Here is a 14,826-nt window from a genome sequence, read left to right as displayed (position 1 = left end):
AGAATTCAGGTTAAAATAAAGAAACCTCCTGAACTCCTCTCACCAATTGGACAATAAATTTGTCTCAGATTTTCTGAAATTATGCAAATTTTAAATATCCTGTCACCCTGTCAACCATCTATCTCACTATGTATAAAAATGTGTTCTCATTTGGGGTTCATAGAATATGGTTGCATATAAATGAGAGTGAAGAAGGGATGGATCCAATGGATTCTGTATATGTAAATAAAAATACCACTCTACTTCCATTCCTAGAAAACCTAATTACACTTTTCCTTTTAGCCATACTTACTGACAATATATTTGCAGCACATTATTCACATATCTAATAAGAATATCTAACTGTTCTTTTCCTTAATGGTTTCATACTCACCTGGCTTAAATACAATGGCATTTAAATGAGGCTAAAGATTCCTTGCTCCTGGAAACTAATTTTCATCTTACATCAATAGTGTTGTTTGAGACCTACATTTTCTTTCACTAGTGTCAGAGTATTTATTTTAACATTTTTTCCATTATCTGGAATAATAAGGGCATGGATCAATGCAATTATTCAAGTAATTTGCATACACATATTTTGCAAACAAACAAACATGGCAACGCCCCGTGGGTGTTAGCTTGTACTCAGCACTATAGTGCAGTGGCTCAAAACGTTTCTTCACGATTGATCTAAAAAAGTTTTTAAAAATATTTTGGAAAAGCAATTCTTGGGGTCAGTGTATAATATAAAAAAAAAATGTCTGTGGGGTACAAAAGAACAGGAATTGAAAAAACAAGATTGGTGCTATCAGTTTTACATAAACTAGCGGCTCCTGATTCTATTTTCAAGATCTAAACTACCCGCCACTTTATGTCAACAAAGTATCCAAAAAAAGCATGTTATATACATATTATATGCCAGTCTCTGTGCTAGACTTGAAGATAAAGACATTAGCAAGACTCCTTAACTTCAAAAAGCTTATGATTGAGGAGAGGAGATAAGAAAAGCAGATAATTACAATGTAGCCTGATAATGATACGATAGAAGTTTGTATAGCATATTATATACTACCATGTCTTGGTAGGGCAGAGGTGTTTGGAAGGGATTGTTGGGGAGAAATAAAATAGTTCCAACTGGCTAAATATTATAAGAAATCAATCACACATTGGCATGAAGAGAAAGGGATGTCAAACTGATATTTCAGTTTCTAGCTTTAGTGACTGAGTGCATCATTCCCTGAAATAAGGAATACAAGAAGGAAAAAGATGACCAGCTCAGTTTTTGAGAGGATGAGGTACATATGGGACATTCAAATAGAAATGTACAGCACATAGTTAGAAATATGAGTCTAATATTGGAAGAACAGAAAAGAGTAAAATATATACATTCGAATCACCAAATACTCAACATATCAATAAAAAACAATAATAATAGATAAAATACCCATGAGAACATTCAGGTAAGAACAGAAATAGGCTGAGAACAGAAAAATAATAGCTGAGTTGCCTTTTAATGAGACTTTCCCACGTTTCTGCAATGGAATATAATCATTCTTTTGTGCTCTATCCCACATCACTTAGACTGTGAATTCACTATATTGCTTACATTATATCTGGAAGTGTATATTTACTTTTCCACTAAATTATGAACTCATCGAAAGCTCTGGGTTTTTCCAGAGTGCCTAAGAAATACTCAGCAAATGTTTATTAAAATATACTTAATTCAATTCTCACACAAACAGCATTCATGGTTTCTAACTTTTTAGTATCAAGTGCCAAGATTCACAGACAAAGAAAATATGTGCACAATTAATAGGGGTTCATCTTGACTGTTCATCCAGAACTCGTATTTCCTTTTTGTACTCTGCCAACTACCTACGCTGATTTCTGTTTTCATAGTTTTAGATGAACATAAAAATCTTTAATATCAAATATTTTCTGACTTCCAATTGAGAAAATTCAACCCATTAAATAATATGAATATAATGGATTTTTGTTATTTGTTTAGGTATTTAACCTTTGTAAATACATTAGTCTTGAAGACTAATTATCTTGCCTCATTCTTAATATAAATTTTAAAAATTATTTCCCCTTAATAAATCCAAATAAATCTATTTTAGTGCTCAGGTAGCAATGTATTTGTCTTCCCCTATCTCCACTTCTACTCCCTTCCACAAACCATAGCAATTTAATAACAGAAGAAGGACAGTCCACCTCAAATGGTAACTATGCCTTGGCCATGCTGTGAAACTAGGGGAGGGGATATATAAAATGAGCAGATGGAGGCTCTGTGCAGTTCAATGCAGGTTGCTATGACTATGATTGCACCTGTATCCAGGGGCTGGTTTATGCCTTCAAATTGACCATGAACCAAAATTTCTTTACTCTAATAGGAAGAGCCTTTTCTGTATGCTGAAGAGTGCATTGCTTTGTAATGCTATAGAAATCTCACCTGAAATAATTTACTTCCTGGACTCCAATAGATATTACAAAACTAATTTATATCATTTTAGCAGATTATAAGAGTAATTTATATATAATTTCCATCTCTAGCTCTGTAAAAAGAGAGTAATATTTGGTACCACATAAACAAAATTGCTTAGAGAACAAATGCTATATACAATGCTTTAACTAATTTTTTAAAGTTATTTTCCTCTTAAGTTTTTACATAATGAGGTTTTGTTGCTAAAAGAGCAAGAAGTCCAAAAGGGGCACTGATACATCAGTTACACAAAATACCAGCAGCTGACAAAGAATTTAAAGTGGATTAGAAATTGAAGTTTCCTCTCTATATTGAATGGGTTTCTTGCTACCTTAGTTTTCCACATCTGTTTCCCATAGGCAAATGCAAGAAATTTATATGCAATCTGAGGCAAACTTTGCAGACATATTCACACTTGCTTCTCCAAACCAGAAGAGTTTGGTCATCTTTTTCAGGAAGGAAAAAGCATATGGGTTTTATTTTCACAAGCAGAGGAAGTGAAAAATTCATACAATAAAGAACTTGGCTATTAAAATAAAGAAGCTAGGTAGGGACTGACTTACTCAGTCACACTGAACTTGCTAATTGTTCTTCTCTTCACTGCACTTATCACTGTCAATTAATCAAGATGTGATCAGCAATCACTGCCTGAATCAGTTCTTCTGCCTCATCTGGTGTAGTAATTGCAGTCGCAGGTGCAAAACAGAAAGCAGGCATCCTCTTCACAACTCGAAAGACTGAAACATGACTACTACATAGGAAGGCAGGAGAATTAGCTTTTCCTATCTACACAGAAGGCCAAGATATATTCCCTGGGATAATTATTTCATTATTCACTGACTTTGTCTTTAGGCACAGAACAATGCAATGGCTAAGCAAAGCCTAACACAAGATTAGACAGTTCATTTTACTTGACCCACCCATGAATTCTATCAATTAAATAGGTGATTCTCTATTTTATTTCCTGTGGAACACTAGTGTTCATTGAAATGTTAATAAATATTACTGGAAAACGAGATAGTCACACAGGTCTTGAAAAGGCTAAACAAATTTTCCTACCATATGATTTTTTAGATTCTTTAATGTGGTAATTTCCATTGTGATTGCCATTTACACAACATTTTTTTCTTCCAGTTTTATTGAGATATAATTGATAATTCACACTGTAGAAGTTCAAGATATGTAGCATAATGACTTGACTTATGTATATTATGATTAACACAATAAGTTTATTTAACATCCATCATCTCATATAGATATAAAAAATATTTTTTCCTTGTGATTAGAACATTTAGGACTTACTCTCAGAAATTTTCAAATATACCATATAGCAGTATTAACTATAACCCTCATGTTGTACATTACATCTCCAGTCCTTATTTACCATACAACTGTTAATCACTTTCATTTTAATCACTTTCATTTAATTCTCACACTCCCAACTCCCACCTCTGGTAACCACATATCTGATCTTTTTTTCTGTGAGTCTGGGTTTTTTTGGGTTTTTTTGGTTGTTCATTTGTTTTTAAGATTCCACACGTAAGTGAAATCATATGGTATTTGTTTATTTGTCTTTATCTAATTTATTTCACCTAGCGTAACGCTCTAAAAGTCTATTCATGTTGTCACAAATGGCAGGATTTCCTTCTTTTTTAACAGCTGAATAGCATTCCATTATATATATATACCACAACCTCTTTATTCATTTATCTGTTTTTGCACTTAGGTTGTTTCTATGCCTTGGTTATTTTAAATAATGCTGCAATGAACATGGGGATGCAAAGACATCTCTGACATTGTTTTGTTTCCTTCAAATATATACCCAGAAATAGAATCGCTAGGTAATATGGTAGTTCTTGTTTTAATTTTTTGAGGGATCTCCAAATTGTTTTCCATAGTGGCTGTACCAATTTACATTCACTCCAACAGTACACAAGAGTGGCCTTTGCTCCGCATCCTTGCCAGCACTTGTTACCTCTTGCCTTTTTGATGATAGCCATTCTAACAGGTATAAAATGGTACCTCATTGTGGTTTTGATTTGCATTTCCCTGATTAGTGATGTTGAACACGTTTTTACATACCTGTTCACTATCTGTATGTCTTTTTTTCGGGGGCGGGGGGGAATGTCTATTTAAGTTTCTTTTGCCCATTTTTAATTGAATTATTTGGTTTTTTAAACTTAGTATTCAAAGTTCACATTAAGACAACATGATTTGATGGAAAGAGTCTTAGTTTTTTTTTTTTTTAATTTTTGTCAACTGCCAGCACGGCAGCATTAAGCAAATTGTAATTCTCAATTTCCCCATTATAAAATGAGAAAATGATTTTGTGGGTTTGTTGTAAGGAATAAAAGAGAGACTATGTAATGTACCTAGCATGCAATATGTGAAACCTATTGTTTCCTCATTAGTGTTACTTTAAATAGAATACAAAAAGACAAGTTATGTAACGTTGACTTACATTCAGCTTCTCATGACTGGTTAGTTCACTGTAAAGCAATGTCAGGCCACAAAGTGTCTAGTGCCATTAACTTAATCTCTTCCTGATTATTCCTCTATCATTAAGACTTTTTTAGAGGCCTGTAGGTTTAGGCTAACCCTTATATAATAGCATCTTCCTCCAAAAAGGGGCTAGTTCCAGAAGGTATCCATCATTCACAGAGGTCAAATGCATTTATAGGGATTTTTCACTCTAGCCAAATAATTCCTTAGTACCCTAAAAGTATACAGTGGTTTGAGTTTTGTTCTGGGAAGAACACAGCTATAATGTCAGTGGGGCATGTGTCTACTCCTTGCTATTAGCTTGGATAGTCAAGAGTTAATTACCTTAAAATTAAATGGTATCCCTTTAAATTTGAAATGAATTAAAATTAGGTGTTTCCTTTGGCTCAAAGATAAATGCTATAAAAATTAAAGAAAATAGTTCTAATGTCATGAAATGGCAAAGGTCAGATAGGGTAAGATGATTACTCTCATCATTATTAACATTACTTTGCATTTAGATAGCCCCTCTTCTTTTCCAGACTCATTCTCATTCTATCCTACTGCTTAGTATCTGAGCAGTATGTGAGCTCCTGATTACATCAAGGTTGATCATGATACGGAAGAGAAGTCGCCAGGTCAAGAGGGGAGTGAGCAATTAACCTTTAGGCTTTATTTGCTTATTCTGGTCTTCTTTCGCAAACAACCTGCAAAAATGGGCCTACTTGGAAATAATACCCACATAAACTTATGATTTATCTGGATTTTAGATTTTTTTATATTAATTTTAAATTGCAACAATGTGTGTGTGTGAGGGAGAGAGAGACAGAGACAGAGACAGAGAGACAGAGAGAGATTGAGAGAGTTTAGAAAGCTTGGATATCTGTTGTCCAAGCCAAACAGTACTAAAAGTGCTAACATAACAAAGACAATTATAAATTAAACAAAAGAGGCTTAATTCTCCATATTGAAAATAAAGGAAGAGACTTCTTTTCCCTCCCTTTGTTACATCATTTACACCAGAAAACTCATAATTTTAAGTACTTTCTCCTCTCTTTGAAATGTATATATATCCTGTGGAAAAATAGACAGGTCTTTTGTCAGCTTTATGACCCAGAAACGTCTTTCTCAAGGACCTGGGAACCATCTCTCGGAAATGTAAATAAATGTCAAGAAAGATAACAACCCTATCTCACGGTTTCAGTAGGAGGGTGGGAGCCTAACTTCAGTGGGAGCCTTGCTCCAAATTGCATATTTGCATATTGCAAATTGCATACTTCATAAAAATATGAGAATTTTATTTTTCCTCTGGATAAAGCCAAAATGCTAACACAATTACGAGGTAATTTTAGGATATACTATATGTGACAAATGATGCTGTCAAGTTCTCTTTCTTGAGGACTAGTTATTGTTTATCTTGAAAGCACATCCATAATGGGTTACATCTGCTTGGCTATATAAGCATGAGATTTCTGTCTTTGCAACCTTTTAGTGGATTGCCTATGGTGAACATCACATTCTGGTTTAATGCTTATTTTATTATCTTTGTGGAGAGGGTTTCTGGACTGAGAAATTTTGTTTTTAATTATTTTTCCCCAGTATACGACTCTGCTTTTAATTGGAATAACGAACTCAAAAAAATAATAGAATATACTATATCTGTTGTTCTTAACCATAAATGTATATTTGACTCATCTACAGGGTTTAAAATAGATTTTTCAGTGCCATATTCAGAGATTCTGACAGCACATATTTGGGGTGAAGTAGTGTCTACACTTTTTAACTATCCCAGGTGATTTTGATGCAGATGATCAGTGGGTGCCATTGTAAATAGATGTTTTAACATAATTTTTTAAATTTATCACATGAAAATTTCTTTATTTTGCTATCCTAGTCACTTCCTGGCTTATGTACATATTTTATTCACCTTTACAAGTGTATAACTATAACATCAGCTAGATCCTCTCTGCTAAGCAATCTTTTTACATTTTGGCCTTTTTTTTTTTTTTTCCATTCACAACAGAGTAAGGCTTGACTACCCTTCTCAGGCCCCAGCCAGGCCTCTCTGCCCCCTCACTCTCATGAGGGCCTCGGCCTCTCACTTCACTGAGAAGATGAAGACAATGAGCTTCTCTCAACCATTCTGCTGGTATCTTTTATTTCTCTTTCCTAAATCAAAGAAACAGCGACTATTTTTCCAAGGTTAACTCCTCCACCTGTACTTTTGATTTCTTCCGTATTTTCTTCCCTTAATACCTCAATTATTTCTTTATTTGTATCCTTAATCTCTGAATACTTTTCCTTTACTCACCTATACTCAGGTGTCTCTAATCCTCTAATCCAAACGCCTCTTTTTCATTTAAATAGCTGGTTCAAGTTATTCCTCTCTTTCCTTCATCACTGAAGTTACCTAACTAGTAGTCTATTTCTATACCTCTCATTTTCTTATCCCCTTATTCCTCACTCACTTATTGCACAGAGATTCAAGTCTCACATAGCTGTTTTCGGTTTCAATATCTCTCTTCACACCCAAGTTCATATTTCCTACTACTGGAGAGAGGCTGCCACTCTAAGTTCTAAAAGTACCTCAGACTCATTATTTTCAAACCCAAACTTTCATTCTAAAACATTCAAGTGCTCTATACTTTTGGTGTCAGTTAACAGTATAAAACCAGTTATCTGAGTTCAAAATATCCTCTAGTCTTCTCTTTCTCTCACTTCTCAAATCAAACCAGTCCTCAAATGCTAGTGAGTCCACCACGAAATATATCTTAACAGCTGTTTCCTTCTACTGCTCCACTGCCACTGCCTTCACGATGTTTCTCTCTGACTCTGGTCTCTTCTAATGTGATTCTGTCTTTCATACTTCTAGCGTTTCCTTTCTAAAACAAAATGTGACCTTGTCGAACTCTTCAAAAGGTATGTTTAAAAAGAATCAATGGCTCTCCATTGCCTATAAACTAAAGATGAAACACTTTTATTATACAAAAAACACACAAAATATTCTTACTAAAACAACTGAACCTGAATTTACTCAAATCTCAAGCTCTAATTGGTTTATAGGATATACAGGGGAAAAGGAACCTGTTACATGACATATCAGAGTTGAAGTCAACCAGATCCAGACTGTCAGAGTTCTATAAAACAAATGACCAAATTACTTAAAGAGATAAACAGCATTTTAGAAAGCAAAGGACAGAGAGGAACTGTTATAAATTAAAATCAAATTTAGACACATATCAACAAATCTAAATGTTTTAGAGGCAAATTGGCTGAGTATTAGATGATATTAAGGATTATTGTTAAGTTTATTAGATGTATACATGAAGTATAATAATTTTTAAGTTCTTTTTTAGTACACACACACACACACACACACACACATGCATATGAATTTATTTTAAACTGCCAGATATGGGGATGATAAGAAGAGAAATGTGAAAGAAAATTTATAAATGTAGATAATTGATGAAGCTGATAATCAGTATGAATACTCTTTTTACTAATCTCTCTTTTTATATATGTTTGAAATTTTCCAAAATAAAAAAAGTAAAAAAAAAATTTTTTTTAAACATTATTTATATATTCAAAACCATAAACAACCCTGCATAGCATACCTTTCTAGACTTACCTTTAGACATTTCTCATCCTGACCTCTGTATTTTACTTAACCTGCCAAGCACTCACATCCTAGATCTGGGCTCATGAAGACATTCCTACACACCTTGGTCTTTACTCTAGAGCAAGCCAGATCTCTCTCACATCAACTATGTAATGACCTACTGATTGTTCTATGCAGGTATGCTATTGCCTGGCATGCTCAGAACATCAAAGTACTGCCACGTTTGGAGAATGAAAAATGTGGCAAAAGGTATCTAAGGTTACGTGGCAGACTTTTAAAAAAGTAGTTTCAGATTGTCTAACCTGTATTTTAAAAATGTTGAATTCTATAACTTTATCCGATATGAAATGACAAATACTTAAATGAGTCATTGAATTATTTCTCATTGAGAGATTTTAGGAACCTGTGGGTCGTGTCTATCAATAGTCAAAATCTCATATCTGTCAGCATATTGATGGTTTGCTGTGAAATGCATTCTGGAGCTGGCCTTGTACTTTAGTGGTGACCAACGTTTTATTGAAATAGTATTTTTTGAGTATTGCATAATATTTCACATCATTTTCATGTGTTATTTCTAAATAAATATATTAGTATATAACAGGAGTTTTGAGAGTCTAAATTAACTTAGGGGGAAAAAGGGCATCAATTAGGCAAATTTTGAATGAAATTAACCTCCCACTTTTATCACCCACTAGCCAATATTTTTCACATCTGCAAGCAGCCATTATAATACTAACTACATTGAACGCTTTGTATGTTAATGTGGATATAAATTACAACTCCAGAAAAATGTCTTTTGTCATTTGCCATTCATTAATATCCACTTAATATAGAAGGATATACCCCCATTTTTCATATATATTTAAATGATTTACTTTTCAAACATAATCACTCTTTCCAGATACAATTAAAGAAAAGATTAGGCTCACACTTACCAGGAAATCTACTGTGGAGGTTGGCATCACAGTTGTAGCCATTAAATTGAGCAGACCCTGGAAGCACTCTAATTGTTAGAAGCAACAGCAACCATATCCGTTCCATCGCTAAACCTAAAAAAGAGTACGTTATCATGTGCACGTCACCAGCCTTCACTCTTACTTGCTGGAAAGAATGAGGCTGATCTCAACTCATCGTTGCAGGCAGACAGTCTATGTCCATGCAGTCAAAGCTCATTAAAGACCTAAGGATTATCAGAATTAATTATCAGCAATGAAGCAGAGATTTTGGTCACAATATTTCAAGATTATTTTCATTCTTTGGTTTCAGTTTGCTAAGGATGACAAAGCCAGGCTTTTGTAATGGAAGACCAAAAGTATAAGTCATAAAATTTGTAAAAGAAAAAATCTTTATTATAAATAGGAAGAACTCAATCCAAATATTTGGCAGATTAGAACAGCTAAGCAGACTGACCAATTTGGAGGCAACTCTACACTTAAAAATACCAATATGCATAAAGACAGAGGAATTTAACCCAATACTTGATTCTCAGAGAATTCTCAATACATTCGATGACCAAATAATATGAGGAAAAATTTTCCCTCGACAAAGGAATTCTAGATTACTGTTACTTCTCTAAATCAATAGTTCGTGTAGCATTTTTTTCAGAAGACACAGGAATAAAGCAAAGGAGAAGAGAAAAATACTATGTGTGGAATGACACCATGATTCCTCCAATAATTGCTCTTGGTGGGTAATAAGGACTGATATAGACATATGAAAACCTTGAATTTTGGGGGGAAAGTAATGGAAGGTGATTTTTTTAAGTTGTCAATGTGGGTTGAACAAATACAAATTGACTTTAAAACTTAAAAATCACTAGTCAGTCTGGTGTTTAAGTTTTTTTTCTTTGATGCCTCTCTATTGGCCCGATAAAGTTAAAACATCTTCCAGAAGTGCCCAACTTATTCTTAGAGTACAGTCTGTTCACTTAAAAAAAAAAAAAAATCTTTGGGGTTGGTGGTTTTGGTGTATGCATAAAAGGCAAAAATAAAATAAAATCGTAAATGGTTTGCTCGAATAATTTAGTGCATTTTAAAAGCTTGGGGTTTGGGGAGAAAATTGTGTTTTAGATATCTTTAAAGATCTGCCCTAAGATCATTAATCAAGTCTTTAGCAAAAGGAAGGAAATATATCTTCTTTTGAATTATCATTTTAGTATAACAAATTTATGGTGAACAAAAGTCACTTTAGTGAGGATGTGGGAAAGAAAGACATGAGTTTACTCTCAAAAATAGATTAAAGAAATATTAACTCAGCAGGAGCTTCCTTCCTTCAGCATTATAATATACTGCTCAGGCACCAACCTGATGACTTTCAGAAGCACAGCCACACATCTAGTTAGTTCTGATGCCCTAGGACAGTTCTTAAATGAAAGGATCACACAAATAGCTGACCCAGACCCTGGGCTCTCTAGCTACACCTACACCTTCATTGTCTAGATCTTCAGAACACTTCAAATAGATTAAGTCCGCCCTGCTCTTTCATAGTCTTGAAAGACTACTAGGAAAAAAAGTGGCTTGTTTCTGAATGGTACATTTCACCTCATACACATCCATCTCATGCTCTGCCACTCCCTTCTCATGGTCAGTCCCCTTAATTCTAAAGGCATTGGAGACTCTAGACTCACACTGTTGTCTTCAATCTAGAGATGTCTCCTACCCCTAGGGATTTACAGGGTCAGAATTTTTCGATGGTAAGTTATTTTATCATTCTGAAATGCATTCTAGCTTTTATATTCTCTCAAAGAACAAAAACAACACTTAATGAATAAAGTATACACTGTACACATAGAAGGCACTGTGTGCCAGACCATTTAACTAAGTCTCTCATTCATATTCCTTATAATAATTGGATGATATTAGAATTATTACTCTAGGTACAGAGAAAGGAAAATCAGTCTTAGGAAGTTTAAGTGATATGAAAAACAAGTAGAAGGACTAGAACTCAACTTCAGGTCTTCCTGATAACAAATGTTGCTGCACAAACTACTTAAAGATGTTACTAAATAAATTTGGTGGTGGTGTTGCTGTTTTTTGGTTGCTATTTATCATCAGTTGTTTTCTTTAGCTTTTTAAATTATGTAATCTTTAATAGATCTTTTCAGCTGAAAATATGTAAATAAATTCTTATGTAATGACTGTAATATGCTTAATAGATGTATTTTATAATATGGGCATTTGAGGGAGAAAAATATTTTTAAAAAAGGAAGAGGAAGCTCTTGTTTAAAAAAAATGAGAATTATTACTATAGACTAAACTGAACACATCTGTGTTTATCATAAATGGATGAGAAACTCAAGCTATTTGAAACAGCCTACTGATAGCAATAGTAAAGTCTTAGCTTTACAACTTTAGATCCAATCTGAGGTTGTCCAAAAGAAGTATGCCTCACTGCTTCACATTTCGACCAAGATCTCCAGCACTGTCATGAAGATTAAAATACTCAACAAAATTTTTTTTAGGAAAAGAAGATAGAAGTAGAGGCAGTTTGCTTTAACAGAAAATACGTTGATCTTAATATCAGCAAATACAGATTCAAATTCCCACTCAGTCTTTCTCTAGATTTGTTTCTTTGAAAATCAAGATGATAATCATAAGACTTTAAAAACTATAAGAGCTTAAAGAACATAGCATAGACTGGACATAAAGAAGGCACTGAAATATTTTTTTTGAGGACATCACATATTGATGTGCAAATTGTACCCTGCACAAAGGCATCCAATGAAGAGAGATGGTGACAGTGCCTGTATTCCTTTGGCTAAGCCACATGCTCTGAAGCTAGACTGCTTGACACAAATGTGTCCCATGGACTAAGGATAGTCCTGATGAGTTGAATCACGTTATTATATTTATGGTATTATTTGTACTGGTCTGTATTTTAATATTAAGATACATCAAGCAGGGCATTTTTAAAGGACATCCCCATCTCTTATATATGTAGTATTTGTATTTTGGTTTCTATAACATGGCAGTGTTTATGGCATTTTCAAGACTTTTGGAAAGCTCTTTATATTTTGCCTGCAAGTTAAAATGATGAACTAGTAACTTGCAAACTTCCTGTCCCCAAGCATATCTCCATCATTTCCTCTGCACATAGAAAACCTGACCATCGACTTTTCATAGCTAGCTCAGGGAGGCTACCTTGTCACAGTTCCTAAAGGTCTTTTCTGAAATGGGATCGCTTGGGACTTGGGGACTGTATTGAGACTCCTTATACTAATCAAGGCATAATGTCCTGTTGGCTCAGGCTCCCTGGTTCCTGGGTGGGTGCAATTCTAGACATGCATTCCAGTCCTGACCCGGTTAAAAAAGTTTAGTTGAGCTTCATGTCACAAGGTAGAAGCTGATTTCTCTAGTCCAATGTGGGGTGATCCGAGGTGCTTGCTGTCCCATCGTAACTCCAGTAGACTCTGGTTAGAAAACCTGAGCAGAAGCATTTCCCATCTTCTCCACTGTAACTAAGTGCAGGAACCAACACCCCTACTGTGGTGCTAACAGTGGTGTACAAGACTGCCTAATAGCTAATATTATAAAATATTAATAACAAATTCTTAGATAATAATGACTTTGAAGATATATGTGCACAAAGTTTTTTAACTTAGTAGTTTCATAAATTTAAATTGATGAAGATAGGGGGAGGAGGAAAATTGTACATACTACACTGAATTTTAAGGATTCGGAAGTGTTCATTTTAAAAAGCGGCACAAGTATCTCTTAAACTGGTACTTATAGTCTCTGTGCATTATAATTAGCAATACAAAGGAAATACTAAGTAATTTGCTGTCAAATAAGTTGATATTTCTCATATAAAATTTTCTTTTTCTTTAAAATAACTTCCAAAATATGAATTTCTAATTTATTTGCTTAAGACTGAACTTGGAGTCAGAAAAATATAATTTCACTTTCAATTCTCAATAATATATAAAGTGATATAGTTCTGTCACAAACACTGTTCTCTAAATTTTATATATGCGATAATTTTGTTGACCTTCCTTTTATCATGATATGTTATGTACCAGGTACTGTGCTATGTTTAATATTCACCTACTAACATAGATTTAATTATTACTCATAGATTTAATTATTACGAATGTGGAAATAGAAGCCTAACATTTCTTTTTGGCTAGCCCAGGGTCACAGATCTAGTAAATGGCAGGGGAGACCGCAAAGCCAAGCTTGACCTTTGGAATTATTACACTACTGTTTGACTTAATTGGAGTTTGTTAAATGAGTAAAATTAATTCCCTGCTAATTTTCAGAAAGTAAAATATATTAATAATGTATGCTTAAAATGTGCTTTGAACTAAGTGATTCAGATGATTGAGGCAAAATATTGTTAATTTCTACATAATTGTCATGGCTCTATTTTCACTTAGGCAATGAGTGCACAAAGAATATTATTCTTTTCACAAATTGATTCAAAGACAGTACTGTGAGTTTTAAGAGTTGACATGTATCAGAATGTAGTTCACTTTTTTTTTTTTTTTGAGCACTTCATATATATTTTCTAACCATGAGATAGGTAAATTATTCTCCTTATTTTGGGGATGAGAAAACTAAGGCACAGAGATATTAAGTAACTCATCCAAAGTTAAACAAATAACCAGTGTTAGAATCAAGACTCAATCCACAACGACTCCAGAAAATGATCCTTATACGAAGTCAAATGGAAATTTGGCAATTACTTGGTAAATTTAATCAATAACAATTTATTCCTACATTCATTTATCAAATGTTATTGAATGCTTACTTGTGCCTGTACTGTCCAGGGAAGCTGGTGTAAGTCTGGAGTGAAAGGGAGGGGGTTATTGAAATTTTAAATGGGGCGGTCAGGGATAGAAATCATGTAAATGGAGCTCAGGGGAAAAGAACAACTTTAGTCATGAACTACTAGGTCTACTTGTCTTTAATTTGTACTTCATTCTTATTTTTTCTATTTAGACATTTTACAAATAAAATAGACTTTCGCTGCATAAATTATTCTCTGGTAATAACTTGGACACTTTGAACAGCTACATTAATCTTTTTCAAATAAATAAAGGGTGGCTCTTAGAGCCTCCCCCCAAAAAGTAATTTATTAAATAGCACCCCTGTGACCTGAGAAAAAAAGTGAACATGTTCAAAAATACCTTTATCTACTCATGAGAAATAACTTTTGCAAAAACAAGTGGGCTCAACAATTTATCAAAGTTTCATACTTCTTTAACTTTATTGCTTTCATGTGGGCCACTCTTTACCTAGTTAGGAAGAAAAATAGAAAATTC

The 14,826-nt window shown here is 33.8% G+C and overlaps 1 protein-coding gene across 8 annotated transcripts in view; it reads right to left on the bottom strand.

The window, feature by feature from the left end:
- ZPLD1 (zona pellucida like domain containing 1) overlaps positions 1-14,826 on the bottom strand; it is a 220,317-nt gene that overhangs the window by 28,655 nt on the left and 176,836 nt on the right. For 7 of the 8 annotated variants that reach the window (XM_039856842.1, XM_039856837.1, XM_039856835.1 and 4 more), the window contains one exon: positions 9,500-9,613. The exons of the other annotated variant lie outside the window; for it this stretch is intronic. In XM_039856842.1, coding sequence (XP_039712776.1) covers positions 9,500-9,605 — 106 coding nt within the window. In that variant the 5' untranslated portion in view covers positions 9,606-9,613. The remainder of the gene's footprint in view (positions 1-9,499; positions 9,614-14,826) is intronic. 8 annotated transcript variants of the gene reach the window in all.

This window comes from Pteropus medius, unplaced genomic scaffold (assembly GCF_902729225.1).
Source record: "Pteropus medius unplaced genomic scaffold, Ma_sr-lr_union100, whole genome shotgun sequence".
In the NCBI taxonomy this organism is placed as follows: Eukaryota; Metazoa; Chordata; class Mammalia; order Chiroptera; family Pteropodidae; genus Pteropus; species Pteropus medius.
The sequence above is the reverse complement of the archived record's forward strand: the minus strand, read 5'-3'. Positions and strand labels throughout refer to the sequence as shown.